At 39.4% G+C, this 27,899-nt stretch overlaps 1 protein-coding gene across 8 annotated transcripts in view; it reads left to right on the forward strand.

The window, feature by feature from the left end:
* Nucleotides 1-27,899, forward strand: part of UBR2 (ubiquitin protein ligase E3 component n-recognin 2) — a 124,036-nt gene that overhangs the window by 92,743 nt on the left and 3,394 nt on the right. For 4 of the 8 annotated variants that reach the window (XM_007085189.3, XM_007085188.3, XM_042986373.1 and 1 more), the window contains 20 exons: nucleotides 362-471; nucleotides 583-663; nucleotides 986-1,164; nucleotides 2,151-2,350; nucleotides 4,365-4,458; nucleotides 5,126-5,287; nucleotides 6,749-6,852; nucleotides 8,007-8,085; nucleotides 11,080-11,228; nucleotides 11,601-11,656; nucleotides 13,677-13,773; nucleotides 14,027-14,094; nucleotides 15,338-15,473; nucleotides 15,983-16,073; nucleotides 18,143-18,273; nucleotides 19,308-19,416; nucleotides 21,775-21,831; nucleotides 24,298-24,375; nucleotides 25,261-25,431; nucleotides 27,553-27,654. In XM_007085189.3, coding sequence (XP_007085251.2) covers nucleotides 362-471; nucleotides 583-663; nucleotides 986-1,164; nucleotides 2,151-2,350; nucleotides 4,365-4,458; nucleotides 5,126-5,287; nucleotides 6,749-6,852; nucleotides 8,007-8,085; nucleotides 11,080-11,228; nucleotides 11,601-11,656; nucleotides 13,677-13,773; nucleotides 14,027-14,094; nucleotides 15,338-15,473; nucleotides 15,983-16,073; nucleotides 18,143-18,273; nucleotides 19,308-19,416; nucleotides 21,775-21,831; nucleotides 24,298-24,375; nucleotides 25,261-25,431; nucleotides 27,553-27,654 — 2,254 coding nt within the window. Of the gene's footprint in view, nucleotides 1-361; nucleotides 472-582; nucleotides 664-985; nucleotides 1,165-2,150; nucleotides 2,351-4,364; nucleotides 4,459-5,125; nucleotides 5,288-6,748; nucleotides 6,853-8,006; nucleotides 8,086-11,079; nucleotides 11,229-11,600; nucleotides 11,657-13,676; nucleotides 13,774-14,026; nucleotides 14,095-15,337; nucleotides 15,474-15,982; nucleotides 16,074-18,142; nucleotides 18,274-19,307; nucleotides 19,417-21,774; nucleotides 21,832-24,297; nucleotides 24,376-25,260; nucleotides 25,432-27,552; nucleotides 27,655-27,899 lie in introns of those variants that run through there. The other 4 variants (XM_042986370.1, XM_015538937.2, XM_042986372.1 and 1 more) reach the window with 4 other exon arrangements.

Raw genomic sequence — 27,899 nt, forward strand, 5'->3', positions numbered from 1 at the left:
ACACACACACACACACACACACACACACACCTGTAATCCAGCTCTTTTCTTAGACTTTGTAAAATCTGAGGTAGTCCTTTCAGCTGGGTTTTTATTTAATCTTGCTAAAAGCTATGTTAAAATAATCATTTGGTGTAAGATGTCCGTTTTGAATGATGAAAGCATTCTAGTTAACAATTTGTTTGAAAAGTACAGATATATTACATTTTTAAGAAATATTGAAAATCTCTAAAAAGCAGAGTTGTAATTAAATGATGGGCAGATGATGTTATAAGCAACTTTATTTATCTTCTCATGCACAGTAATAAGCACTGTGAAGTGGTAGCTGTTGTTATCGTGAGTTTTATTTTTTCTGCCTTAGAACCTGGTGAAGCCCCAAACAACTCTCCTAGCATACTGGCTATGCTGGAAACACTACAGAATGCTCCCTACCTAGACGTCCACAAAGACATGATTAGGTGGATATTAAAGGTAAAATTTCCTGCATCGCTCTGCTTTTTTGCAAGAAACATTCAGTGTTTGTTATCTTTAAATTTTGATAATATTTCATAGCTTCCAAATAACTGATCCTTTTTGTCATAGACTTTTAATGCTATTAAGAAGATGAGAGAGAGTTCGTCCACCAGTCCCGTGGCAGAGACTGAAGGAACCATAATGGAGGAGGTATAAGAGGCAGCATGTGGTCCTACTGCAGCATTGTAGCAAGTTCACTATAAGTAATTTAATTTGTCTGCAATAAGTTGGTAGTTGATATTCACAAAAAATGTGAATTCCAAGAAACGTGCCACTGTTTATCTTTATTTATTGTAGCAATTTTTTTTGCTCTGCCTTTTTTTTAACAGGTTAAAAAAATCTTTTCTCTTGTTTAGATAAATGAGATTATAAAATAGTTTTTAACCAGTATTTACAATAAAGATAGTTCTCCCTTGGGGTAAAAATGTGCATTTAGCATCTAATGGTCTAATTAAATGAAGCATAATTTCAGAGTTCAAGAGACAAAGACAAAGCTGAGAGGAAGAGAAAAGCCGAGATTGCCAGGCTCCGCAGAGAAAAGATCATGGCCCAGATGTCTGAGATGCAACGGCACTTTATTGATGAGAACAAAGAACTCTTTCAGCAGACTTTAGAACTGGATGCCTCTGCCTCCGCTGTTCTTGATAATAGGTAAAAAATAATCAACATTTTTTAATCTCTTGACCATTGGTTTCTCAACTAGAAAAGATGTTGCTTTTCTTCCTTAGAAGTATATTTTTGAGGCGCCTGGGTGGCTCAGTTGGTTAAGCGTCTGACTTCAGCTCAGGTCATGATCTCGTGGTTCGTGGGTTCGGGCCCTGCTCAGGCTCTGTGTTGACAGCTTGGAGCCTGGAGCCTGCTTTGGATTCTGTGTCTCCCTCTCTCTCTGCCCCTCTCCCGCTTGTACACTCTCTCAAAAATAAACATAAAATAGGGGCGCCTGGGTGGCTCAGTCAGTTGAGCGTCCGACTTCGGCTCAGGTCATGATCTCACAGTTCATGAGTTCGAGCCCCGCGTCGGGCTCTGTGCTGACAGCTCAGAGCCTGGAGCCTGCTTCACATTCTGTGTCTCCCTCTCTCTGCCCCTTCCCTGCCCATGCTGTGTCTCTCTGTCTCAAAAATAAATAAACATTTTTTTAAAAAATTTTTTTAAATAAATAAACATAATATATATATGTGTATATATATGTGTATATATATATATATATATTTTTTTTTTTTTTTTTAAAGAAGTACACTTTGAACCCTGAAGTAATTTAGAAGGGTTGGTAGGTAAATTTTACAGCTTCCAATTATAGGAATTACTCTTAGAATTTGAATTTATTGATATGTTTATACGTATATATCTGACTATAGATACCATGTTTCTGCTCAGGATGATGGGTCACACAGAACACCCTTGACAGTCATAAAAGAATGAGTGCACTAGGGTCAGTTAAGTGAGTGTCTGGCTTCTGTGTTGCATATTGGATTGCTGTGAGGATTACAGGAGATGGTTTGATCTATGTGAAAGACTTCTGCCGCTCAGATCATCAAAACCACATGTGTGGAATATGTACCTATCTGGAGTCCACTGTTTTATGATTAAATGGAAACTTCTTAGGCTCATTGATGAAACTCGTACACTTTTTATTGCAGCCCTATGGTTTCAGATACGACACTTACAGCATTGGGCCCAGCACAAACTCAGGTCCCTGAACAGAGACAGTTTGTTACCTGTATATTGTGTCAAGAGGAGCAAGAGGTGAAGGTGGAAAGCAAGGCAATGGTCCTGGCAGCATTTGTTCAAAGATCAACTGTATTATCAAAAAACAGGAGTAAATTCATTCAGGATCCAGGTAAGTCATTCAAAGCTAGATCCTCTCCTCCCCCTTAATGACTGCCACTCAGGTGTGACACAGAAATTTTATTAATCTAATAATAACTCTGTAGTGTTGGTGGTGTCTTAGGCAGCTTTACCGTAGGCAGAAATTTTCCAGTTGACAGATGTGGAAACACTCCAGCAGGTTAACTATCAGTCCTGAATTACATAGCTGGTAAATAACAGAGATTCAAAAAAAAAGCTTTTCTTTGTGATAGAACATTAACATACTTGGTACTTAACAGTCTTTCCCATTCTTTAGCACACTTGTAAAGTCCTAGTAATTAGTTGGCACACTGAAATAATAATAATTTTGTCTCATGGATCGATCCAAAATGGAACCTCTTGGGAATGGTTGTGTGAGTTACGTATGTGAGAAGCAGTCCTTGAGCCAGATTCTGATGTGAAGTAGTGATAATATCACGGATAGCGTTCCCCAGAAAGCAGATTCTTGAAGTAGAGATTACCGTGCAAGGCATTTGCTTGGAAGAGCCTTGGAATCAACATCTCTGGATGGAGAGGAGGGAAGCAGGTTTGGGCAAAGGGAAAAGGTGAGCTTCAGTGCAATCCCCCAAAGGCCTCTTCCTACCCTATGGGAACTCTGGAGCTGGATGGCCCTTTGGAGGTGTCCTAAGTTGGAGCGAGGGGGACTGGTCTTTAAACCCCAACACTGATCAGTGACTGGTTGTGGGCCACCTCTGGAAAGAGGTGTGACTTTGAGTGAAGCAGTTGTCCCTTAAAGAGGAATAACAATTAAGTGCCCTCTTCCAACTGCTGAGGAACGAGTAGGCCATTCATTCCTCCAGGGGCATCTAAGCTGCACATTATTGTTTCCATCACAGACACTTTGATATCAATACTCTTAGATTTGTTTCTATGTGCATATGCCTCAAGACTTCCAGTAAACTTCTTGAGAGTAGGAGCTGTGTCTTAGGAATTTGCAAAACGCTTATTTAGCAAGTGCCTTTTACATTGTAGAATTGAAAGCCCACTTATAAGATAGCCTTTTCTCCATAAGGAAAGTCTTCACAGTGTGGATCTCAAGCACCTAGTTGAGAAAGACTGATCTGCTTCATCTTAAAAAATGATCATTTCAACTAAGCGGTTTATAAATTTCATTCTAGGCCAAAGATAAAATTATCAATTTTATTTAATTAGTTATTTTGTGAAGAAAAAACTTGGGCTGTCTATAAGCAGGTTTTCCAAATGCTTTCACAATTTATATCAGAAAAGATTGTATTTATGCTGTGACATTTGCACTGTTCTGGTATATAAGCCAAACTGAAACTTGAGTAATTGTTTGTAGAATGTTGTAGAATTTCTAAGATTACTAATTTACATAGAGAATTCCAAAAATTCCAAAAGCAGCCAGGCACCCATCTTATGTTTATATTCATGTTTTCATCTCCTTTGAATATAAAAAATTAGCACCAGAATGGAAGGCTCTGTCTGAATTACTCTCTTTCCCATCTGGGCTGCTGTCCTGGACATTTTGCTCCCCCTTTGGCTCTCATTTGTGACTCTCCTTTGCATTAGTGTATTTAGGCAGACTCTCCCCTAGGGGGCGCCTCATTGCTGCCACAACACCTTTACTGTGACCCAGGTGTCCTAAAGTATTAAAGGCAGCCCAGTGAAGAATATTCCTCTTACCAGCTCAGGGCTTTTGGAGGGAATGGGAGTCTCTCAGTGCCCTGAAAGCGTGGAATGTTCAGAAGATTGGATGTACGTAATACAGAACTCCAGTTTCAGTTAACAATTCAGGGATGTTTAATTTGCTCAGGATGATGAAAATTAGAGTCTTGCTTTCTCAATAATCCAGGGTCTTGCATAAATTACTAGTATCTCAAAGGAATAAACTAGCATTCCATTTCAAGTATGCGACCCCATATCAAGGATTTCACAATTTAAAGTTGTACATTTGTTATAGGAAGATTAAATGCTTGGTTTGTTTTGTTTTGTTTTGTTTTTTGTTTGTTTGTTTTGTAATGCAGAAAAATATGATCCATTATTCATGCACCCTGATCTGTCTTGCGGAACACACACTGGTAGCTGTGGGCACATTATGCATGCCCATTGTTGGCAAAGGTAATTTATATTCTTAATATTAGTCAAGAGAAGCTTATCCGAAGGCTCAAAATTAACTTTTTAAATAAAGGAAATTTCATTCTAGAGAAAGGGAGAAAGAACTAAAGATGGTAAAGGAAAAACTGTGTATCACTGCCTGATAACAAAACTGAGTTGCTTTGTCATATGTGTTAAAGGAGTGACTTAGAAGCTTCATAGTATATCAGCTATATCTTTTAATATGGGGATCTGTGTGACCTAACAAACTGGATGAAGAACAAGATTTTTACGGTGGCATAAACCCTAGATGAGTAGTGTCTTCCCAGGGTGTGCACTCTTGATTCTAAAGGTGTTAGTAACTTGCCTTGTTACTTCCTGAGATTGTCGTGGCTCCCCGAACTAAGATGGGATCACCTTGAATTTGCTCTACTTTGGTACTTTCTATGCTTCTGCAAAACCAGCAAATCAGTATGATTATTCTGGCACTGTGCTAATTGAATTATCATGTACTTCCTCTAAGAAGTAGCCACCAGCCCTGGGGAGGTGACAAGACAGCACAGGGACCAAGAAATTTGGAGATGTAAATTCTTGTATTGTGGAAACAAATTAGTTAAAACGTTGAAGCTTGTGGCTCTCATTGAAAAGAATTACCGTTGTTTTTGATACCTCATGTTCTCTAATTGTAAAGGTATTTTGATTCCGTTCAAGCTAAAGAACAGCGAAGGCAACAGAGATTACGCTTACATACAAGCTATGATGTAGAAAACGGAGAATTCCTCTGTCCCCTTTGTGAGTGTTTGAGTAATACTGTTATTCCTCTGCTGCTTCCTCCGAGAAATATTTTTAACAGGTAAGTTTGGGCTCGTAAAACCTTTGTATTTAAGCAGTAGTTTCCTTTGAAGATAATGAGATAATTAAACCAGGGTGGGGGAAAAATCACTCTAGGTAATTGCATAATGTTGTCCAGATACTTTTTTATTTAGTCATTTCTTCTGGTAGACCAATGAAATAAGATTTTGGTTTTTAAAAAGAAACGGGCCAACATTTTGTAGTTTCTTGGTCATCCATGTACATTATAGAAGGTATAAAATTCCTGTGTGTTTATGAAAACTGTCTCTTTTGTTTCTAGGAGCCTACTTTAAATATTTTCCTCATACTTTGCAAGAAATGCCCAGGAAATTGATAGGCAATAGAGGAACTGCTCAAATTGACTTTATTGACTACTCTAACAGTTAAATATAATTTTTTACAATCTTTTGGCTGACAGTACACCCTGAGGAGTTGGTCTGATAAATGCAAATCTACTAATGTATTAAAATGGAACATTTTTGTTATTTCATAATCTCTAGGGTTCTTCTTGTTAATAGAAGCGTTGGGCATTGTCATTTCAGATGTGAATTCAATACCGTCTGCTATTCAAATCTGGTTTTTATTTACCAGTTTAGAATTGTGCTGTCTACCTTACATGCACAAATACTGATTCAAGTTTTGTGAATATGAATCAACTGTTAATTTCTGTGCTATGTGGATTCAATTCAAAATGAAGTTCTTTTCAATTTTAGGATTCAAACTATGGTGTCTTAGTTTATGCTACCACAAAATCTTCTTAAAATGCTATTAGATTTGAGTGTAAGCTCCTACTTTTTAATCATAACAGAATATCATGGTGACCTAATCTGCCTTTGAACTGAAAAATTAATCATTATTAGATTAATGCACATAAAAAGAAAAAAATTACCTTTGTTGTGTTTTACCCATCCCATGAAGGTCAATTACAACGTAGTCATGAAGAACACAGGCTTTTTTGGAGTCTGATATACCTGGGTTTGAATGCCAGATCTGTCCTCTGTGTGGCCTTAGTCAAGTTTCATAGCTCTCACCCTCAATTTCCTCATCTGTAAAGTAGGGAAAATAATGTAACCTGTTTCATAAGATTATTGTGAGGATTAATTCTAATACTGTAAAATGCTTGTTAAGTTTCATATGTTAAACACTCAGTAAATACTAGTGGTGGTACTGTAATTGTGCTGTTTAAGAAATATTAGCAAATTCCAGTATTGTGAAAAAAGAAATTTTTGACAAATAGTGTTATTAGCATCATAGTGACAGATAATACATTTTCATTTCCATTGGCAGGTAACTATTCTTATTGTTTTAAGGCAACAAATTTCCCCCTAGCTTTTTTTTTTTTTTTTTTTTTTATTTGAAGTGTGTTTAAATTATTAGGTCCATGATCATTTAAAGAATCTTTTTGTGTCATAAACTAAGCAACAACAACAGAATACTAAACAGTCTGTATAATCTTTTCTAGCAGGTTAAATATTTCAGACCAACCAAAACTGACTCAGTGGATTAGAACAATATCTCAGCAAATAAAAGCATTACAGGTTCTTAGGAAAGAAGAAAGTACTCCTAGTAAGTTCTGATAACTTGCTTTCATTTTTCCCCTAAAGTCTGAGATTATTGGAAAATGTAGTTTCAGAAGAAACTATTTAAGAATATTTCATTTTGGGGCAACCTGGGTGGCTCAGTTGGTTAAGCGTCCGACTTCAGCTCAGGTCATGATCTCACAGGTTGTGAGTTTGAGCCCCGTGTTGGGCTCTGTGCCTAGAGCCTTCTTCGGATTCTGTGTCTCCCTCTCTCTCTGATCCTATCCCGCTCATGCTCTGTCTCTCTCTCTTTCTCTCTCTCTCTCTCAAAAATAAACATTGAGATAGCTTACAAAAAAAAAAAAAAAAAAGAATATTTTATTTTAAGTAGACTCCATGCCCAACATGGGGCTTGAACTCATGACCCTGAGATCAAGAGTCTCATGGCCTACCAGCTGAGCCAGCTAGGCACCCCTATTTAAGAATATTTTAAAAGTGAAACTTCTCATCTTAAAATTTGACTTATTCCCCTCCCCCCCTTTTTTTTAGAGTGAGAGCACATGAGCAGAATTGAGGGGCAGAGGGAAAGAGAGAGCGTGTGTGTGAGAATCTTAAGCAAGCTCCATGCTTAGTGCAGATCCCGATGCAGGACTCAATCCCATGACCCCAGGGGATCATGACCTGAGCTTACATCAAGAGTCGGACATTCAACATAAATACTTTTCACTTCTTCCCCCATTTTATTGAAGAGCTTCTGGGGGTGGGGAATATAACTGAGTATTGCAGAGCCAGCTGTGGTTCTTGGTGGACTGACTCACTTTATTGTTGGCATTACCAAAGACCTCCCAAGTTTCATAAACATGTACTGCACTTAACGACCTGTGCGAAAGCCATCTGAGCAGAATTTATACCATTGGTTTTTATAGAAACAAAACAACATACTCTCCTTACCTTCCCTAGCTGTGTTCTGGTGGCTATAATATTAGGAAAAGTGTAGTTGATCACAGAAGGTGCCTTGGTTAATCAACAATAGTATTTCTCATGCTCTGAATGTATCTCGTGCCAGTCTTTATTAATGGAAATTTTTCCTGTCATTTTTTAAATTTCTTTGACCTATATTCAGAATAAAACTTATGAGTAACATTTATAGAAATGCTGTAGACTGATAAATAATAATGTAAAATGCTTATTTCTGTCTAGATACTGCTTCTTCAAAGAATTCAGAAAATCTAGATGAATTACAGCTTCCTGAAGGGTTTAGGCCTGATTTTCATCCTAAGTGAGTATATTATTTTATTTCTTTTAAATTTGTTCCACTTGAAGTGAAAAATATAGTGGTTAGAATATGATTTGTCAAGCTAGGGAGCAAAATATTATGGGACATTGATCTTGAAATCTGAGGTTTAAGCATTACATGATATTTATTGTGAGTTTATTGATAGAAACCAGTAAAGTGTAAATTCTGGAGCTAGACTGCTTGATTCAATTCCCAGCAGCACTACTTACAAGCTGGGTGACTTTTTTCAAATTGCTTGACTTCTGTGTACCTTAGTTTCCTCATCTGTAAAGTACAAGTATTAATATCTATCTCATAAGTGTTGTGACATAATACATGTAAAGCCACCTGGATGCTGTCCCTGGCATAGTAACTCAAGAAAAACAGTACTGCAGGAGTGTTGATGCATAGGGGCACTACTTGTACCCCAATGTTTATAGCAGCACTTTCAACAGTAGCCAAATTATGGAAAGAGCCTAAATGTCCACTAACTGACTAATGGGTAAAGAAGATGTCGTTTATATACACAATGGAATACTACTTGGCAATGAGAAAGAATGAAAACTGGCCATTTGTAGCAACGTGGATGGAACTGGAGAGTGTTATGCTAAGTGAAATAAGTCAGGCAGAGAAAGACAGATACCATATGTTTTCACTCATATGTGGATCCTGAGAAACTTAACAGAAGACCATGGGGAAGGGCAAGGGGCAGGGAAGTTACCGAGAGGGAGGGAGGCAAACCAGAAGAGACTTAAATACTGAGAACAAACTCTGAGGGTTGATGGGCGGGGAAGGGGAAAGTGGGTGATGGGCATTGAGGAGGGCACCTGTTGGGATGAGCGCTGGGTGTTGTATGGAAACCAATTTGACAATAAATTATATAAAAAATTTTAAAAAATAAAACTTAAGACAACTAGTTTAGCTTTGAATAAACATATAATAAAGACACGTAAACTTGAAGAAGAAAAAAAAACAGTACTAAAAAGCTTAAATAGAGAAAACATTATTTCTTTGCCTCCTACTTCCCCTACCCTCACCCCCATCGCCAGTCCTATGATTTGTTTGTTTCTTCCACCATTTACTTCCATATATCTAGTTAAAATGCGTAGTTGACTGATTCTTGACTGATCATTTTTAAGCAGTTTTCTTTCTGTTGCCTGGCAATTTAGAATTCATCTCTTACCTCTGCCCTGTCTACTGCTCTTCACCGGTGTCCAAGTAGAGTTATTTCATGATTTTTAGTTAAATCAGTTGGCAGTTTTACATTATAATTATTTCTACTGGTAGAAGATACGTGTTGTTATTTTATTTCCTTTCTTTTATATAATTGTCTCTTTCTGGTGGTTAATGATCACCTTATTTTTTTCATGTACTTGGTTTTCTATGTGTGTATTACTTCCCACCCCTGCCCCCTACCCATAGTGTAATAGATCTGTCAAATGTCTAGCAGTAGCTTTTGTAACTGCTCAGGTGCATCAGATGATCTTCTATCCTAGAACTTCCTCCCCCCAGCCTACCCCCACCCCCTCCCGGAGCCTCTGTCTGCCTGCACTGATCAGGACAAGGCACAGCTGTCACCCTGAGACTTCCCCTGGCCATGCCCCTCTTAATTTACTCCCTTGTTTTGCATAGGTGCACTCTCCAGCAGATTCCTAAGAAAGAGTGCCTGGGTATTAAATTTTCATGTCTGAAAATACACTTACTTATCCAGATGCTTAGTTTATGGCTAGGGTATAGAATTGTAGGTTAGAAGTAATTTTTCATCTAGATTTTGAAGGCATTGTTTTCTGAATTCTAGCCATCTGTCGAGAAATTAACATTATTCTAATTCCTGTTCCTTTGTAACTATGACTTCTGGAAACTGTTGGGATCTTCCCTTTAATTCCCAGTGCTCTAAAATTTTTCTGTGATGTTCGGGTATATGAATCTTTTTTTCACTCATTTTGCTTCATTTTCAGTAGACTCTGAAGATACATATCCTTCAGTTACGAGAATTGTTCTATATTTCTTAGACAATTTTCTCCTTTTGATTTTTCTGTTCTTTGAGATAGTCCTGCTGTTAGCTCTCTGTTGACCCTCTTGGACTGATCCTCTAAGAAATTTATCTTGCAAGTTTGCTGGTTTCTATACTGTCTTTGTTATCTGTGCATTCTTTTTTTTCTACCGGTTTGTTTTGGTTTATCTCTTTGGTCTTTGATTCTTTCCTTAAATGTTTACTGGTCCTCGGGTGACTATTCAAGAATAAGTCACTGAAAAGCTCATTGGATACCTGGTGGGCAGGTTGAAATTTGCTGACCTGTAAACTTCACAGTGAAATGATCAGGCCCCCACCAGTCTTTTGTGTGGGATCCCCAAATGCCAATGTGTAAAACGGCTTCCCCCTGAGGATTCTTCACTGGAGAAACTAAAATCTATGGCAGTGGGTATGCATTGCCAATGTGCTTATGATGGAGAAAGAGGTCAAGGGTCCTTTTTTAAGATTCAGTATGTAGACTTTCACCAAATACCTTGTTTTCAGCCCTGGGCCTCACCCCTGCCAACCACAATAAAGTATAACTCCTCTCACACAGGCATAGTTTGCATGTCTTTAATTCCTGCTTTGCACACACTATTTCTAAATAGTTTAAGTGGTTCAATTCCAACATAGCAAATGGCTGTTAAGAAACTAAACCATTTGAGGGGTGTCTGGGTGGCTCAGTCAGTTAAGCATCTGTCTCAGGTCATGATCTCATGGTTCGTGGGTTCGAGCCCTGTGTCATGCTTTTAACATGCTGATAGCTCAGAGCCTGGAGCCTACTTCAGATTCTGTGTCTCCCTCTCTCTCTGCCCCTCCCCCTGCTAGCACGCTGTCTCTCTCTCTCTCTCTCTCTGTCTCTCTCTCTCTCTCTCTGTGTCTCTCAAAAATAAATAAACATTAAAAAAAAATAAAAAGAAACTAAACCATTTAATTAACGTGAGCACATTATTTTGAGCTAATTATATACATGTTCACTGCAGGAACCCCTATTCTGAGAGCATAAAAGAAATGCTAACAACATTTGGAACTGCTACTTACAAGGTGGGACTGAAGGTTCATCCCAATGAGGAGGATCCCCGTGTACCCATAATGTGTTGGGGTAGTTGTGCATACACCATCCAAAGCATAGGTAAGAGATTTATAGTTGTGTCTCGCTGTAAGTCACAAGTGTACGCTAAGATGCATTATGTGTAAGAGCCTGTATTTAAATGAGGTGTTTAAAGTGGCAACAGCATGAAGAAACGGCATAAAGATTTTGAAGCAGGCAGTGTATACTGACAAACCATTAGACTGATAGTTTATAAATTAAGCACAGCAACAGAGAACTCATTTTGGTGGTGGTTATAGCTTCTTGTTGGTTGAGGGGTTGTGTTTTCATTTTTACTTTTTCATCCAGAGTTAATTCTTGTGAAACAACTTAAAGATTTCACAACCTGACAATATCGTGCTTTCAAACATGCATAACATCAGATTTATCATCTTAACCATTTTTAATCCACAGAAAGAATTTTAAGTGATGAAGATAAACCATTATTTGGTCCTTTGCCTTGCAGACTGGTGAGTTTTTGGTTTACTCAGTGCACGGAGTGGGGGAGTGGGAATTCAGTGGTTCTGCTTGTCTGTAATCTGAAGAACTTGAACTGGTTGTTTAAGGATAGGTTCACTTCTTTCATAGTAAAACCCATTTTTTAATTTTTTTTTTAGTACGTTTATTTTATTTTTTTTTCAATATATGAAGTTTATTGTCAAATTGGTTTCCATACAACACCCAGTGCTCATCCCAAAAGGTACCCTCCTCAATACCCATCACCCACCCTCCCCTCCCTCCCACCTCCCATCAACCCTCAGTTTGTTCTCAGTTTTTAAGAGTCTCTTAAAACCCATTTCTTTATAATGATACAAGAATTCTTTATGATTTTCTTTTAAACAGAGTTGAGCTCTTTTCATCCAGAGATCTTAGTTAAATACATGAAAAGTGGGAAAAAACTAAAAACCATTCTAGTTCTTGAATTTTTAATGCTGTAATTAGAAATATAAAACAGAACACACCCTCTACCACATTTGACTGCCTTTTATGAGCAACATGTAAATAAGTACAGATTAATGTCAAAACAGTATAGTTAATGCTGAGAAAGGTGAGGAAGGAATATACAAAGCTTGCTAATTTTTACTGTGTAGTTAGTATCACTGCCAGCTATTCAAGTTTAAGATCATAAAACTGCCCTTAAGAACAAAATCATATCAATTTATTCATGTAGTCCACCTGGGGAGATTAAAAAATGCCTAGGCTCTACATGGGTCAATTAAATTAGAGTCTCTGGAGAGACTCTGGAGAGTCTTCACCTCTGCTACAGTGCCCTCAGCAGACTCCTCCTCTTTATGATGGCTCTTCAAGCTTTGGCTTCCCTGGGAAACCTCAGAGCCATGCTCTGTGAGTGGGATATCCCTCTTCTGTGGTACTGCCTCCTTCAGTTGTCTCTTCCCCCTTTCCTTCCCCTTCCTCTCTAGTCCCCCCCACACACACATTCCTCCCCCTCCAGCCAGGGCTGTAGCTCCTTGAGTGCAGGAGGAGTGGGGTGAGTTTTCATTTTAAGATCCTCAAAACCAAGACTAATGCATAACAGGTCCTCAATACCTGTTGAACCAAACAACATTACAAAAAAATTAGAAAATAGAGAATGAAGCAGGAAAAAAACTATCAACACACCACTTGTCTTTTTCATTAGTGTGTCTAAACTTGATTAATTTTGTTCCAGCTGTATTCTGCACTTCACATCAAGAATTTTCTCATTGCTGCTGCCTAGTCCCCCTAACAGTTTTTGATGGTTGCAGACACCTTGATTTGTTACATCCATCTTCTTGCCCATAGTCTTCCCAGTATTTAGAGGATTTCCCACATTTTCCAGCATCTCTTTAGAATAAATATAGAGAAATACTGCATCACATTCTTGAGAGTCTTTGTTGTTTACTATTTGTTTTGATGCATGTATCCTTTTCCATAGAGAACCAGCAGCTTGGTTGTAAGGAGGTAGCTTTGGTTTATTCTGCATACAATTAGATAGATATTCCCCATTCCATTCATTCCATGTTAGAGACAGGTCATTACGAATGTCACGGATTCTGTGCCATACCAGCTAAAACGATCCTAGAGAGATCTCATGTGAATCCAGCTTTGCTTTGACTAGCTGTGCTTTGAACTAGGATTCCTGAAAGGAGAGAATTATAGTTGACCCTTGACAACATGGGTTTGAACTGAACAGGTTCACTTATATATGGTTTTTTAACATACATACATACGTATACACATACATATACAGTATATATATATACGTATAAACACATACAAAATGTGTATATAACATACAGAAATGTGTTAATCAACTGTTTATGTTATCAGTAAGGCTTCTAGTCAACAGTAGGCTATTAGTTGTTAAGTTTTGGGACAGTGACAAGTTATATGCAGGTTTCAACTATGGGGGGAACGTGGTTCAACTCCCCCAATCCCACATTGTTCAAGGGATCAAACGTACTTCATATGCTGGCTTCTTTGTTAATTGCATCTATCTCTTTATTTCAGGATGACTGTCTTAGGTCACTAACAAGGTTTGCTGCAGCACATTGGACAGTGGCATCACTTTCAGTGGTTCAGAGACACTTTTGTAAACTTTTTGCATGTGAGTATTAACATGTGTACCATATATGTTACAGTAATTTCTCATCTGTGATTTCATTTTTGGTGGTGCAACTTTCTCCATTATGAAAAATATTTTGGTAATACTGTTTGCCTTATGTACAAGTTCTAGCTTACAAGTTCATATATATCTTATAAAGAGATGAATATAAACTAGGGTATATGCATTTTAAAAATAATGTAATGCTTATGTTGGCATATGAGGTGTGCTAATGTATTTTTCTTTAACCATTTAGCATTGGTGCCAGATGACAGCCATGGAGACCTTCCATGCATATTAGATATCGACATGTTTCATTTGTTGGTGGGTATCTTGTGACTTGTGTTTGAAGTTCTTTATCTTACTATATAATTATATCTTAGATTTGGTGAGTACTGTAAAGGCAGACAGGAGAAGTTGTCATCTGTCATTCTTACTACTTCTGAGTATAATTCTTTTCCAAAAGAAAATGTTAAGGAATGTAGTTGAGAGGCTTGACCTCTCTTATTTTGCTTTGTAACTGAGGTCAGTAATTTGACCTCGTTATGTTTTTAACCTATAAAGAAATAGAAGTAACACTAGTAATGTAAGGTCAGGCTGCTGCTGACCCATACAGTGTTTTGGGGCAGATGAATCCTGTGGTCACGTTACTTAGCAACAGACAGCCCTTTTTTGTGATTTAAGGAGAGCTATTTCTTCTGAGCAGGTGCAGTCTAGTACCGAGGCACACCACTAGCCAAGCAGTGGGTGGCTCACTTTCAGCCCCACCTCAACTGGGTCCCCTTACATGGGACACTGAGTGCACCCCCACACATAGCAACCCCACGTGCTGTCCCCTTAACCTTTTGGGGCATCAGATTCTGAACCTTTAAGTTGGTTAGTACCTATCTCATATGATTGTGTCCGAACTCAATGGAAGGAGCAATGTGAAGAGCCTAGAACAAGGTGTCCCTAGTAATTGTTAGCCATTGTTACTGTTTCCATTGCTCCTGTGAAGACCACCACCACTAGCACCACTCGTCTGGGCAGCAGGAGGCTAACAAGAGAACTAGCATCTACTGTACCTGACCGTTTTCACATCCATTCTCAGCCCTTATATCCTTACTGCTGTGGTATTAAAAACATATATATGTTATCTCTAGTTTACCTGCAGGGAAACTGAGGCTCAAGGTGTTATCTAAAAAGCTCATAAAAAGAGCTGGGATTCATATCTAGATTTTTGTATATCTCAAATCCGTGTTTTTTTCCACTACTTACTCCCTAGAAAGATTTCAAGTGTTACCTTTATTACTACTAATAAGGTCGGTATTAGGGAATCACTGGGCCTGTGAAATGATGGTGCTTGTGAAGAGCCCATTAGTCTGTATGTCATTTCATTTCGCCAGTCCCAGTGGAATTTCTAAGATGTGTACCCTTTAAGAACAACGATTTCTGCCGGGGGCGGGGGGGGGGGTGGGTTGCGGGTGCAGGGGGCTGAGCTCTGAAGGGGATCATGTTAAGAAACTGGAAATGTCTTCAGCCATGGAAGGAAAGGTGACCTGTCTGACCATCGGCATCTGGTATCTAGGTGGGCTTGGTGCTCGCTTTCCCCGCGTTGCAGTGTCAGGATTTTTCTGGGATCGGCCTAGGCACTGGAGACCTTCACATTTTCCATCTGGTCACTATGGCACACATCGTACAGATCTTACTTACCTCGTGTACAGGTAACTCCTCTTTGTCAGATTCTTGAAGGAGGAAGTACTTGAGTTTTCTCGATTAAACAGAAAAAAGAAGAGGAAGAGGTGCCTCGGTGAGAATAATGCGTAGATTATAATTAGGCTACTTCTTTTTGCTGTTCACCGTCATGGGGAAAGTTTTCAAACAAATTCCTTTCTCCTATTAAAATCCCCTAGCAATGTGACTGTTTTCACTTACTCTTTATTTCATAAGTTGAGCTAATAGTTGAGTGCCACAGAATTGTTTAGCTGATTTTACTCACAGCCTGCTGCCTGGCACGCTGAAGTACATCGGCTTCCTCTCCTAAAGCCTACTGGCTCCTCGTCAGGACGGAGAGTGACGCTGCTCACACCCGAGGGATTAAAGTTCTTTGTATTTTGTGCACAGATTTTCATGTATGTGTTAAGTGCATGAATATATGTGAGTGCTGAAATAATGCGGTCATTCATCCGTTTAATAAGCAGATACGGAGTACTGATATTTCCATATGTTTCAGAAGAGAATGGCATGGAACAAGAAAATCCTGCCGGTGAAGAAGAATCAGCAGTTCTTGCTTTGTATAAAACACTTCACCAGTGCACAGGAAGGTGAGGTCATAATCCTTACATGATAACAGTTCCCCAAATATGAGTAGGTGATAGCATGAAAACGGAATTCATTTGTTAAAAAAAGGGAAATTGCTGCCTGTTGACATGTTTAAAAGAGAAGATGAGGAAGTGAACCCCAGGACTTCTAAAATTTTTTTTTTTTATACTTTTTTTTTTTTTTAATGTTTATTTTTGAGAGAGAGTGCGAGCCGGGGAGGGGCAGAGAGAGAGAGAGAGACAGAGAGAGAGAGAGAGGCACAGAATCTGAAGCAGGCTCCAGGCTCTGGGCTGTCAGCACAGAGCCCAGTGCGGGGCTCAAACCCACGAACCATGAGATCGTGACCTGAGCCGAAGTCGGACGCTTAACCAACTGAGCCATCCAGGCACCCCAAGAAATTTTAATATACTAATGTGATTGGAAGTCACTGAGAAAGGAGTAACATGCAGAGCTTCCCACATGTATTTGGCCACAGAACCTTCTTTTGCTCAGAGGATCTGGCAAAGTACTATTCTAAAGTATATGTTGTCTTGTTAGGAATTTTATTTTTTTAAATGTTTATTGTTGAGAGAGACCAAGCGAGCGGGGGAGGTGCAGAGAGAGGGAGACACAGAATCTGAAGCAGGCTCCAGGCTCCCAGCTGTCAGCACAGAGCCTGACGCAGGGCTTGAACTCACCATGAGATCATGACCTGAGCCGAAGTTGGACGCTTAACCAAGTGAGCCACCCAGGCACCCCAGATATTTTTAAACTAATATGTAGGACTGGCCAGAGTGCAAGGGAATTATTAGAAATCCACGTATTGTTGGAGTCATTGTGACTTGTTACAGCAGTTTCCTTAGCTTTTTAACAGTGTCTGTTAAACAGGTCATAATCTCATGGTTTGTGAGCTTGAGCCCCACATCAGGCTCACTACTGTCAGCACAGAGCCCGCTTCAGATCCTCTGTCCCCCTCTCTCTGCCCCTCCCCTGCTTGCATATGTGCGCGCGCGCTCTCTCTCTCTCTCTCTCTCTGAAAAATAAAATAAACACTAAAAAAAATGTATGCCAAGGACCCTGATGTTTATTCTTGGACTGAGTTATCCCATTTCTGAGAATACATGCTAATAATGTATTATGAGAATAATGCTAATAATTCAACATATAGAAAAACCTATAGGCGGGGCGCCTGGGTGGCTCAGTTGGTTAAGTGACCGATTTCAGCTCAGGTCATGATCTCACCGTTCGTGGGTTCGAGCCCCTTGTTGGGCTCTGTGCTGACACCTGAGAGCCTGGAGCCTGCTTCAGATTCTGTGTCTCCCTCTCTCTCTGCCCCTCCCCTGCTCACGCTCTGTGTCTCTCTGTCTCTCAATAATAAATAAACATTAAAAAAAAAAAAAAAAGAAAAACCTATAGGCATAAAGATGTACACTCTGATATTGTTATATTAGCAAAGAATTTAAAGCAATTGCAGTGTTTGCTTGCAGAGGAATAATTTGCTGTAGGTTATGTATTCCAGAATATTACAATTCTAAAAACAGTTATGGTTTATGATGTTCTGAAAAACAAGCTAATTTTAAATTTTATATGTTACAGTTAGAGCTATGTAAGACATAAATGAGTGTGAAAATAGTTTGCCAGAATGATAGTGTTGATAAAAGGTTCTAGAATAGTGGATAGTTTTTTATTTCAGGTATTCTGTCTATATAGCTATATTACTTTCATAAAAATTTTTTTAATGTTTATTTATTTTGAGAGAGAGCACAAGCAGGGAAGGGGCAGAGAGAAAGAGAGAGAATCCTAAGCAGGCTCTCACTGTCAGCACGGAGCCAATGCAGGCCTCGATCTCACAAACATCAAGAGTCAGACGCTTAACTAACTGAGCCACCCAGGCGCCCCTACTTTTATAAATTTTAATAACAGCATTGGAGGCTATAGCATTATTTATACCAGACATCCTGTAATGGGGCTGCCCACTTTTTTAAGCCTCTGTTCCACTGATGCCAAATAGCAGTTGTCCCTGTTCTCATACTGTTCCAAAACTAAAATGACCTTTTCTCATTAGGTTTCCCAATTATTTTTCTCTTTTTAGTGCCTTGAGAGAAACACCGTCTGGCTGGCATCTGTGGAGGAATGTCAGAAATGGAATCATGCCATTCCTGAAGTGTTCTGCTTTGTTTTTTCATTACTTAAATGGAGTTCCTTCCCCACCTGAAATTCAAGGTAATTTCTACTTTCTTTCAAAGTGTGAGAAAGGTATGTAGTCTTTCACTCCAGCAGTTTATAATTAAGGTGCCTTATCAAAATGAAAACTTAGAACGTAGCTAATTGACTGTGGTGATGTGCACCATTATAGAATAAAAATGCATACTTATGTATAGGTCTGATTTTATTTGGATCTCAGTAAGTGTACTATTTTTGTACATTATTTTGTCCTATTTTTGTACATTTACGTGTACAATACATTCGTTTGGCTTTCAGATGTTAAAATGTTCAATTTTATGTTACTTGTAACCTGGGTTCTTCAGATAATAAAAGAGGAAAACTCACAACGTCAAACGTTTCTTGACTTGAAATGTGTGGCATTAATGTTCAGAATACCCCTAATTACGCATATGTGATTTTAATGTAGGAATTCATTTGCTATTTTCAGTTGATTCCTATGTTCTGTTTTGATTCATTTCACAAAAGTGTAGTACAAAGGCAGACTTGAAGTTTATGGTCTTTGTACCTCATAGTGCCTGGCGCAGGCCCTGGGGAGCCTCACGTAAGGCTGCCCTCTCAAAGTCCGTTGACCAGCAGCTTCGTCCAATGAATAGTCTAGACTTCCTAATCATTTGCAGCGATGATTAAAGACAGTGCTTAAATCCATCTCTCATGATGAAATCATCTCCTGTTTCTGCACCGCTTTCTACTTTTCCAGAGCACCCGTGTGTTATGACTGTCACTTAATGCTCACACATAACCCCAGTGAGGTAGATCGTGCTGGTCACCATTTTGCAAACGGCAAAACTGAGTTACCAAGAAATGGTGACCAGTTTGGCGTGGGAGTTGTCTGGCTCCACTCTCAGCTGTGTCATTTCCTGTGGACCCCTTCCACGTGCCCTCTTGTGAACTTCTACCAGTTATGTATCTAGTAAATTCAAACTCTTTCATCGTGCCCTTTTTTTTTTTCTTTAAGCTCTGCTCTTGTTTACTCTCCTACAGGATCTACTCTTAGTTGTTATATGCATCACTCTTTTCTTCTCCATTTGCAGTTTCTGGAACAAGCCATTTTGAACATTTGTGTAACTACCTTTCCCTGCCAAACAACCTCATTTGCCTTTTTCAAGAAAACAATGAGATAACAAAATTACTGATTGAAAGGTAATGATTACACACTCTTCTTCCATTAGATTGAGTAGTTCTAAGGAAACAAACTTAGATTTATCACATATTACAAAATTCTCAGATAGTGAGCCTGTGTGATCGATCAGTCTGTGTGATTTATTCTATAATGATTCTATAATGATTAGGCCTTCTTAGTTAACAATTTACCTTTGTGGTTAGGTTTTTGCCAAGCTAGTGAACAGCATAAGCAGATTTGTTTAGAAGGAGAGTAGTGGTAGAAATGTTTATTTCCTTATATTAACTTACTTGTTAAGGATTCTGTCGTGTAGATTTTTGGAACTGAAAAACCTTGAGGGTTATCTAGTCTAGTACCCTCACTTTATATTCGAGAAAATTGAAGTCTAGAGAAAGTTACTTGTCAATCATGTCAAGTTAGTTAAGATGAAAATTTGGCTCTTTTACCCATAGAATGGGAAATATTGGCAAGTCATATATCTGATACAGGATTAGTATCAGAATGTATGAATATATGGCCAGAATTCTTACATCCCAACAAAAAAGCAACTACCCATTTTTTTAATGTTTATTTATTTATTTTGAGAGAGAGCACGAGCCAGGGAGGGGCAGAGAGAAAGGGAGAGAGTCCCAAGCAGGCTCCGTACTGTCAGCATGGAGCCCGACCCAGGGCTCGAACCCACAAACTGTGAGACCATGACCTGAGCCCAAATCAAGAGTTGGACACTCAACAGACTGAGCCACTCAGGTGCTCCAGAGCAACTACCCATTTAAATAGAAGCAAAGGAGTTCTCCAGAGAAGATACACAAATGGCCAATTAAGCACACAAAAACATGCTCAACAGCACTAGTCATTATGGAAACACAAAAAAGAACCACAGTGAGGTACTACTTCACAACTATTAGGATGGCTATAATCAGAAGGCAGACAACAATAACACATGTTGATTGGCGAGGATGTCAATAAATTGAAATCCGTGTGCATTGCTGATAAGAATAGAAAATAGCACAGCTGCTCTGGAAAATAATATGGCAGTTCCTCAAAGAGTTAAACATAGAATTATCATATGATCCAACAATTTAACTTCTAGGTATATATTGCAAAAGAATTTCAAACAAAGACTCAAATAGATACTTGTACAACCATGTTCAGAGCAGCATTATTCTTGGGAGACAAAAGGTAGAGCAACCTAATTGTCCAACACAAGATGAGTAGGTAAATAATATGTAGTTTACATACAGTGAAATATTACTCAGCTTAAAAAGGAAGGAAATTCTGACTCCTACTACAACATGGATGAATTCATCTTAAAAACATGCTAAGTGAAAGAAGCCAGTCACAAAAGAAAAAATACTGTGTGTTTCCACTTATATGAGGTATCTACAGTAGTCAAATTCGTAGAGACAGAAAATAGAATGGTGGCTGCCAGAGGCTGGAAGAAGGGAGGAACAGGCTAGTGTTTAACAAATACAGAATTTCAGGATGCCTGGGTGGCTCAGTCAGTTAAGTGTCTGACTTCGGCTCAGGTCATGATCTCGTGGTCCGTGAGTTCGAGCCCCATGTCAGGCTCTGTGCTGACAGCTCAGAGCCTGGAGCCTGTTTCAGATTCTGTGTCTCCCTCTCTCTGACCCTCCCCCATTCATGCTCTGTCTCTCTCTGCCTCAAAAATAAATAAATGTTAAAAAATAAAACAAAATAAAATAAAATAAATAAAATAACAAATATAGAATTTCATTTGGAAAAGTTGAAAAAGTTCTGGAGATGAGGCTCCTGGGTGGCTCAGTCGATAAAGCATCCAACTCTTAATTTCCGCTGAGGTCACAGTTCATGAGTTCACACCCCTCACCAGACTCTGTGGTGACAGCATGGAGCCTACTTGGGATTCTCTGTTTTCCTCTCTCTCTGCTTATCTCTGTCTCTCTCTAAATAAGTAAATAAACATTTAAAAAAAAAAGTTCTAGAGATGAATGGTAGTGATGGTTGCCCAATAATGTGAATGTACTTAATGCCATAGACTTGTACACTTAAAAATGGTTAAAATGGTAAGTTTTATGTCATGTATATTTTGCCATAATTTAAAAAGAATTTAATAGGAGTATTCTAACTCCAAATACTAAAAGGTTGTCGTTAATTCATACTGGTTTTTCCAGAGTGTCTCAAATTAGTGGGTGATAGTTAGGCTTTTAGAAAATCACAGGTCATATTCTTCTGATTTTAGAAGTTGAAGCAAAATGTGTATTCCTCCAAGCTTCTTTTGATGCAGTAGATATATTAAGGCAAAAAGGTTTATTTTTCTCTTACTGGATTTAGAGAGGAAAAAAATCTAGTTCTAACCCTTCAAAAGTTAAGTGTTTTTTTTTTTTCTATTTACTTTGAAGTTGGTGTCATCACATTGAAGTTAAAAGATATCTAGAAGGTGAAAGAGATGCTATAAGGTAAGTTAAAGATTATCAAAGATTGGGGGCGCCTGGGTGGCTCAGTCGGTTAAGCATCCAACTCTTGATTTTGGCTCAGGACATGATCTCACAGTTGGTGAGTTCGAGCCCCTCGTCGGGCTCTGTGCTGAGAGCACAGAGCCTGCTTGGGATTCTCTCTCTCTCTCTTTGCCCCTCCCTCCCTCCCTCTCTCTCTCGCTCAAAAAAAAAAGAAGATTATCAAAGACTTGGTTGGGTGGTGAGAGGTAGGCAACAAGCAGGTTGTAAGTGTGCCATTCCTTTAAAATTGACCTCCCAGACCTTTATAAAGTAATTCCAGGAGGTAGAACATCCTCCTTTCATACTTTTTTCTTCTTAGTCTAACGAGAGTTTATAAAAGAATCAGATTTATGAGGAGCGCCTGGGTGGCTCATTCGGTTGAGCATCCAGCTCTTGATTTCAGCTCAAGTCATGATCCCAGGGTTGTTGAGATTGGGCTCTGTGCTGAGCATGAAGCCTGCTTAGGATTCTCTCTCTGTCTCTCTCTCTCTCTTTCTCTCTCTGTCTCTCTCTCCCCTTCTGCCCCTTTCCCCTGCTCCCATGCATGCTTTCTCTCCCTCTCATTAAAAAAAAAAAAAAAAAAAAAAAAAAAAAAAAAAAAAAAATCAGAATTATGAATATAAGTATAGTGCATTATTCTTGGCAGAAGAAACAAATAGCAAAGTTACTGTGTTTTAGAATGTTAGCTTTTTTAAAAATGTAGGTCCTGATGCACCTGAGTGGCTCAGTTGGTTGAGTGTCCAACTTCAGCTTGAGTCATCATTTCACGGTTCGCAAGTTCGAGCCCCACATCAGGCTTGCTCCTGTCAGCCTGTCGGCACAGAGCCTCCTTGGATCCTCTTTCCCCCTCTCTCTGCTCCTCCCACACTTGCACTCTCCCAAAAACTAAATATTAAAGTAAATAAGATAAAAATTAAAATGTAGCTCCTTTTCCAAGTTTTTGTTAGCTTTGTTTTTCCCTTTTATTATGGAAAATTTTAAACTATCCAAAAGTATGAAGAATAATATGAGGCTCCACATTCCTGTCACTCAGCTTCAGTGATTATCAAATCATGCCTTTTTTTTTCTTCATTCACTTTTTTTAACCCCCTTCATTCCTTTTTGACATTAGCTCTATTTTGATTCCATAGTAAAGTGTGCTATCCTGGGTGATGACAAATGTATTTCATCTGTTAATCTCTCCTTGGTTCTGTTGTATACATCATCCATAAAAATCAGAAAGCCAGAGGAGATTGGCTGTTCTATTTCTTTGATATTATAAATAGCCTGTCCCAAATCTAGAGATGATAGCACCCTAATTTTAATAGGTTGAGCCATGTGGAAATCTGATTGTTATAAGTCAAAAATGGTTGAATATCGCCAGTTTCATATGGTTCAACCCTACTGTCATGTGGGACAGTAGTTCTCTACTTGAAGTATACATCATAATAACTTTGGGAACTTTTTACTCAGGCCTAGAGGTGCCTGGCTGACTCAGTCGGTAGAGCATGAGACTCTTAATCTTGGGGTCATGAGTCCAAGCCCCACATTAGGTATAAAGATTACTTAAAAATTTTTAAATCTTAAAATAAAAATACCCAGGCTCCTACCTACCAAATCCAGTTTCTCCAGGTAATCTGGAGTAAGAATCTGTCTCAGTAACTCCCCCCGGCTGTCTGTCCCTGCAGTAGGGACAGAAGGGGCAGGCCATGTCGCACAGTGTGTGCTGGGCATAGGTGAGCACTGAGAGCAGGTCCTCACATACCAGTTGGATTTGGATCTTTTACCTGAATTAACTTGTCACAGAACCAACAGGGCCTGGTATCGCTAAAGAAAGTCTGTGTTTTCTATTGCCTTCTCTCCTCCAACTCATTTCTGCCTCAAGATCACCCTTAGTAAGCATATCTTTTGTGTCTTACCCTGAATTGTATGGTTGGGCTCTCCATTACTGTGCTGTTTCCTTAGAAGCCCAGGGAGGAGTGTCTTCCCTTCCTTCTCAGAGCTCCCACATTCTCACTTTAATGGGGGCAGGTACTAAGTACTGTCTGCTACCTCGATAATGTATTCTGAGCTCTTCAAGTAAAAATGTAAACCCTAGGGCCCTGTGTTATTTAAGAGGGCCTTTTTAGGGGCACCTGGCTGGCTCAGTGGGAGAGCATGGGACTCTTGATCTGGGGGTTGTGAGTTCAAACCCCATGTTGGGTGTAGAGCTTACCTAAAAAAAACAAAAGATAATAATAATAAAGACACTGCATCAAAAAAACCGAGTGCTGTTTTGATTTCTGACTATGGCTTCTCATACCATTCATGCCACTGTGGTAACACCCAGTCACCCAGATTCAGTGTTCATTTTTTTTTTTTTTAACTAAGAGTTACCTGTCATTGTTATAATAGGACTTCTAACTTGTTTTTTATGTGTTTTTGTTGGTGTGTTTTGTTTTGTTTTAGCTATCCAAGAGAATCCAACAAATTAATAGACCTTCCAGAGGATTACAGCAGCCTCATTAATCAAGCATCTAATTTCTCGTAAGTTCTGATATTCAAGTGTTGAGCCTTTCCTACCATTGGAAGCACTCACTTCTCTACACAGAATTTAAGGGATTTTGTTGTTGTTCAGCCTCGTTTGGGTAGGGGAATTATAACGTTGGTTAGAGTTTTACCCTGCCCGACTTGTAACAGCATCATTCCAGCACGCTCCAGAATAAGATACGAGAAACGGGGCAGTGGGGGACAAAATGTCACTACTGGTTATCTAAATAACCATTTACACTTTAATAAGAGCCCTTGGTAATGTTTTTAAATGTTTGACATAGAAGCAGTATAAATAATAATCCATAGTATGAAAAATGGAACGTTACCTAGACGGTTGAAGCTGCCTTGTGTATTTCTCCCCTGGTGCTTCCTCCTCCCCTCACAGAGATCTACTGTCTTCCCAAGGTGTTGAGCCTTCCTGTGCATGTACACGTTAGCCGCAAATGTTTATATTCCCAAGCAGCATATATTTATTTCACATGTTCTAGGCTTTAAAATGGCACTCTACTGTATATACTCTATAGTTTTTGTCACTCAGCAAACTTCGTTAAGAGTTTTTATACATTCGACATACATAACTTATAATTCATCACTTCTCCCTCTTGTGTAGTATTTCATCACAGGATAGCAGAATTTACATGTTTTTTTCTCCTATTGATTTTACTTACCGCTTCTCCAATTGTTGATAGATTATTTCCCATCCATGGTTTTTGCGTGAGGTGTTCCCAATTTTAGAAATAAATTTGCCTGGGCCATAGAATATAGGGCTCTTTAGCTCTACTTGATATTGCAAAATTTTTCTGGGATGGCTTTACCACTGTCAGCTCTTTAACCACTCTTTGTTAGAGCAATGACTTGAGCGCTTTCTGTCCCATGGAGGTGCCCCAAATCAGGTGGTGATAAGAGCAGAGCCCCCACTCTGTGCCTTGTGTGTGGAACTCTGCTGTGCTCCCAGAGCTACTGCTGTCAGACGGAACTGGAAGGGGAAGACGTGGGAGCCTGCACCGCTCACACCTACTCCTGTGGTTCTGGGGTGGGCATCTTCCTCAGGTGAGGCCCGCTGGGAACTTTTTCCTTCGCATCTGCCATGGTATATGAATGTTGAGGGACAGCACAAGAAACTACTGTGTTGCAAAGAATTTTGAGACTGCTGTTCTCCTGTGTTTTACTCATTCGAGGAACAGGGGAGCTTCCTCTCGTCACAGCTCATATTTGGCTCATGCTGTCTCTTTGCTGCTGCTTCCATGGTCATCCTTCCCACCTCCATGACAATTCAGTTCTGCTTTCTTTGTGCCTCATTCTAATGTGAAACTGTCCTTGATTTTCTGCCCAAATCCAATCAGAATTACTTCCCTTGTTTCCTTATGGCTTGGGATCCATACATATCGCTGGCTGATGTATATACTGTTGACCCTTGAACAACACAGTTTGGAACTGTATGCAAGTCCACTTATATGTCAGTTTTTTTCAGTAAATACAGTACTGTAAATGTATTTTATCTTCTTTCTGAGTTTCTTCATAACTGATAACATCTTTTCTCTAGCTTGCTTTGTTGTAAGAAAACAGTAAATAATACATAAGACATGCAAGATGTGTGTTAGTCATTGTCTATGTTATCGATAAAGCTTCCAGTCAACAATGAACTATTAGTAGTTAAATTTTGGGGGAGTCAGAGCTTATACACAGATAATTCAACTGCACGGGGAGGTTGGCACCCCTAACCACCGTGTTGTTCTAGGGTCAACGATGGTTGTATATATTAGACAATATACAGCCAATACTTACTAGTGACTACTGTGTAGTGGGCTTTGAGAATGCAGTAGTCAGCAAGACAGACAAAAATCTCTGCCTTTGTGGAGCTCATTTTCTAGTGTGGGAGATAGAAAATAAATAAGGCTGATACGAATTTAGAAAGTGATACACTCAGAGGACAAAAAGTAAAGCAAGGAGAGAAATATGAGATGGCAGACGAGGAGTTGGATTTTTAGTTAGGGAACCAGGGAAGGTTCCCTGAGAAGGTGACTTTTGAATAAACACCAAAAGAAGTAGGAAGAAAACTCTAGGCAGGAATAGCAATTGCAAAATTACTGGGAAATGTGCCTGCTGTGTTCAGGAAACAGCAATGAGGCTAGTGTCGCTGGAGAAGTGTGCACAAGGGGAAGTATTGTGGGGCCTGCTATGTCCTGGTGACATACCAGAGTCAGATGGAAGCCAGTTCAGGGTTTGAAGGAGAGAAGTGACATGAGTGTGAGCTCCCCTGGGGCATAGATTATATCCGTATCTTAGGTATCTTAGTCCCCTGGTACCTGACAACTTCTTACACATGACAGGTTCTCAATAAACGTTGAATTGAGCTGAATTATTAATACACAAAAAAGGTCAGGCAAACCTCTCAAAGGGTTGGGGAGATCCATTTTTAAATAGCCCTTAGGAGAAATATAAAAGTAGCATTTTCTCTTCTCTGGCATATTTCAAAATTCTTTTGGTCATGTACAGTGTTGCGTTGTGTTTCAAGTCAACCTAATTCAGAATGTTTTTGTACATTTTTTCAATGAACAGTTTCTTCATAATAGCTGTTAAAATATCAGTCACTATTTTATGCTTAGAAGTTAATGATCTTTCTCTGGGGCGCCTGGGTGGCGCAGTCGGTTGAGCGTCCGACTTCAGCCAGGTCACGATCTCGCGGTCCGTGAGTTCGAGCCCCGCGTCAGTCTCTGGGCTGATGGCTCGGAGCCTGGAGCCTGTTTCCGATTCTGTGTCTCCCTCTCTCTCTGCCCCTCCCCCGTTCATGCTCTGTCTCTCTCTGTCCCAAAAATAAATTTTAAAAAAAAAACGTTGAAAAAAAAAAAATTAAAAAAAAAAAAAAAGAAGTTAATGATCTTTCTCACACTTAATTTTTTAAATGCTAGTGTTATATGAGTCATCGATTCCTAACCCAATATGTCCCTTGCTGTATTGCCTTACAATGCAATCGTTACTGGTTACAATACAATCAGTTTAATTACTTTTAAAACTTGGGTGGATGTGTTGATACTTTAAGTGTCTCTGCTATAAATGCTGTTTCTTCTCTTCCAGCACTAGTGTTGTTTATTTTTATAAGACTCGAGTCCATTAGGAACTGAATCCAGACATCCGTTACTAATCTAGAATGTATAAACGGTCTCTCTACAGAGTACGGGAATGTCAGGTGCTATTTTTAGCTGGCAAAACCAAAGGCTGTTTTTATTCTCCTCCTTACCTTGATGACTATGGGGAGACTGACCAGGGACTCAGGTAAGGGCCCATGCTGGGGGGCTGGGTTGGCTGACCCTGGGCCTCCAGAGCCTTCAGTACCTGGTGAATGTGGTAGGCCTGAGTGAGGTCTGCCTGCCAACAGCCCAGGGGCTGTAGACCTTCTGTTCTGGTGGAGGTGGACTCTTCCAAGGAGGGCACCCTGGCTGCCTCGCTCGCCATTACCTTTCCCAGCCCTCAGAATTTCATGATGGCCATCAGAATAGACAAGAGGAAAGAATAGGAGA

Source organism: Panthera tigris, chromosome B2 (assembly GCF_018350195.1).
Source record: "Panthera tigris isolate Pti1 chromosome B2, P.tigris_Pti1_mat1.1, whole genome shotgun sequence".
NCBI lineage: Eukaryota > Metazoa > Chordata > Mammalia > Carnivora > Felidae > Panthera > Panthera tigris.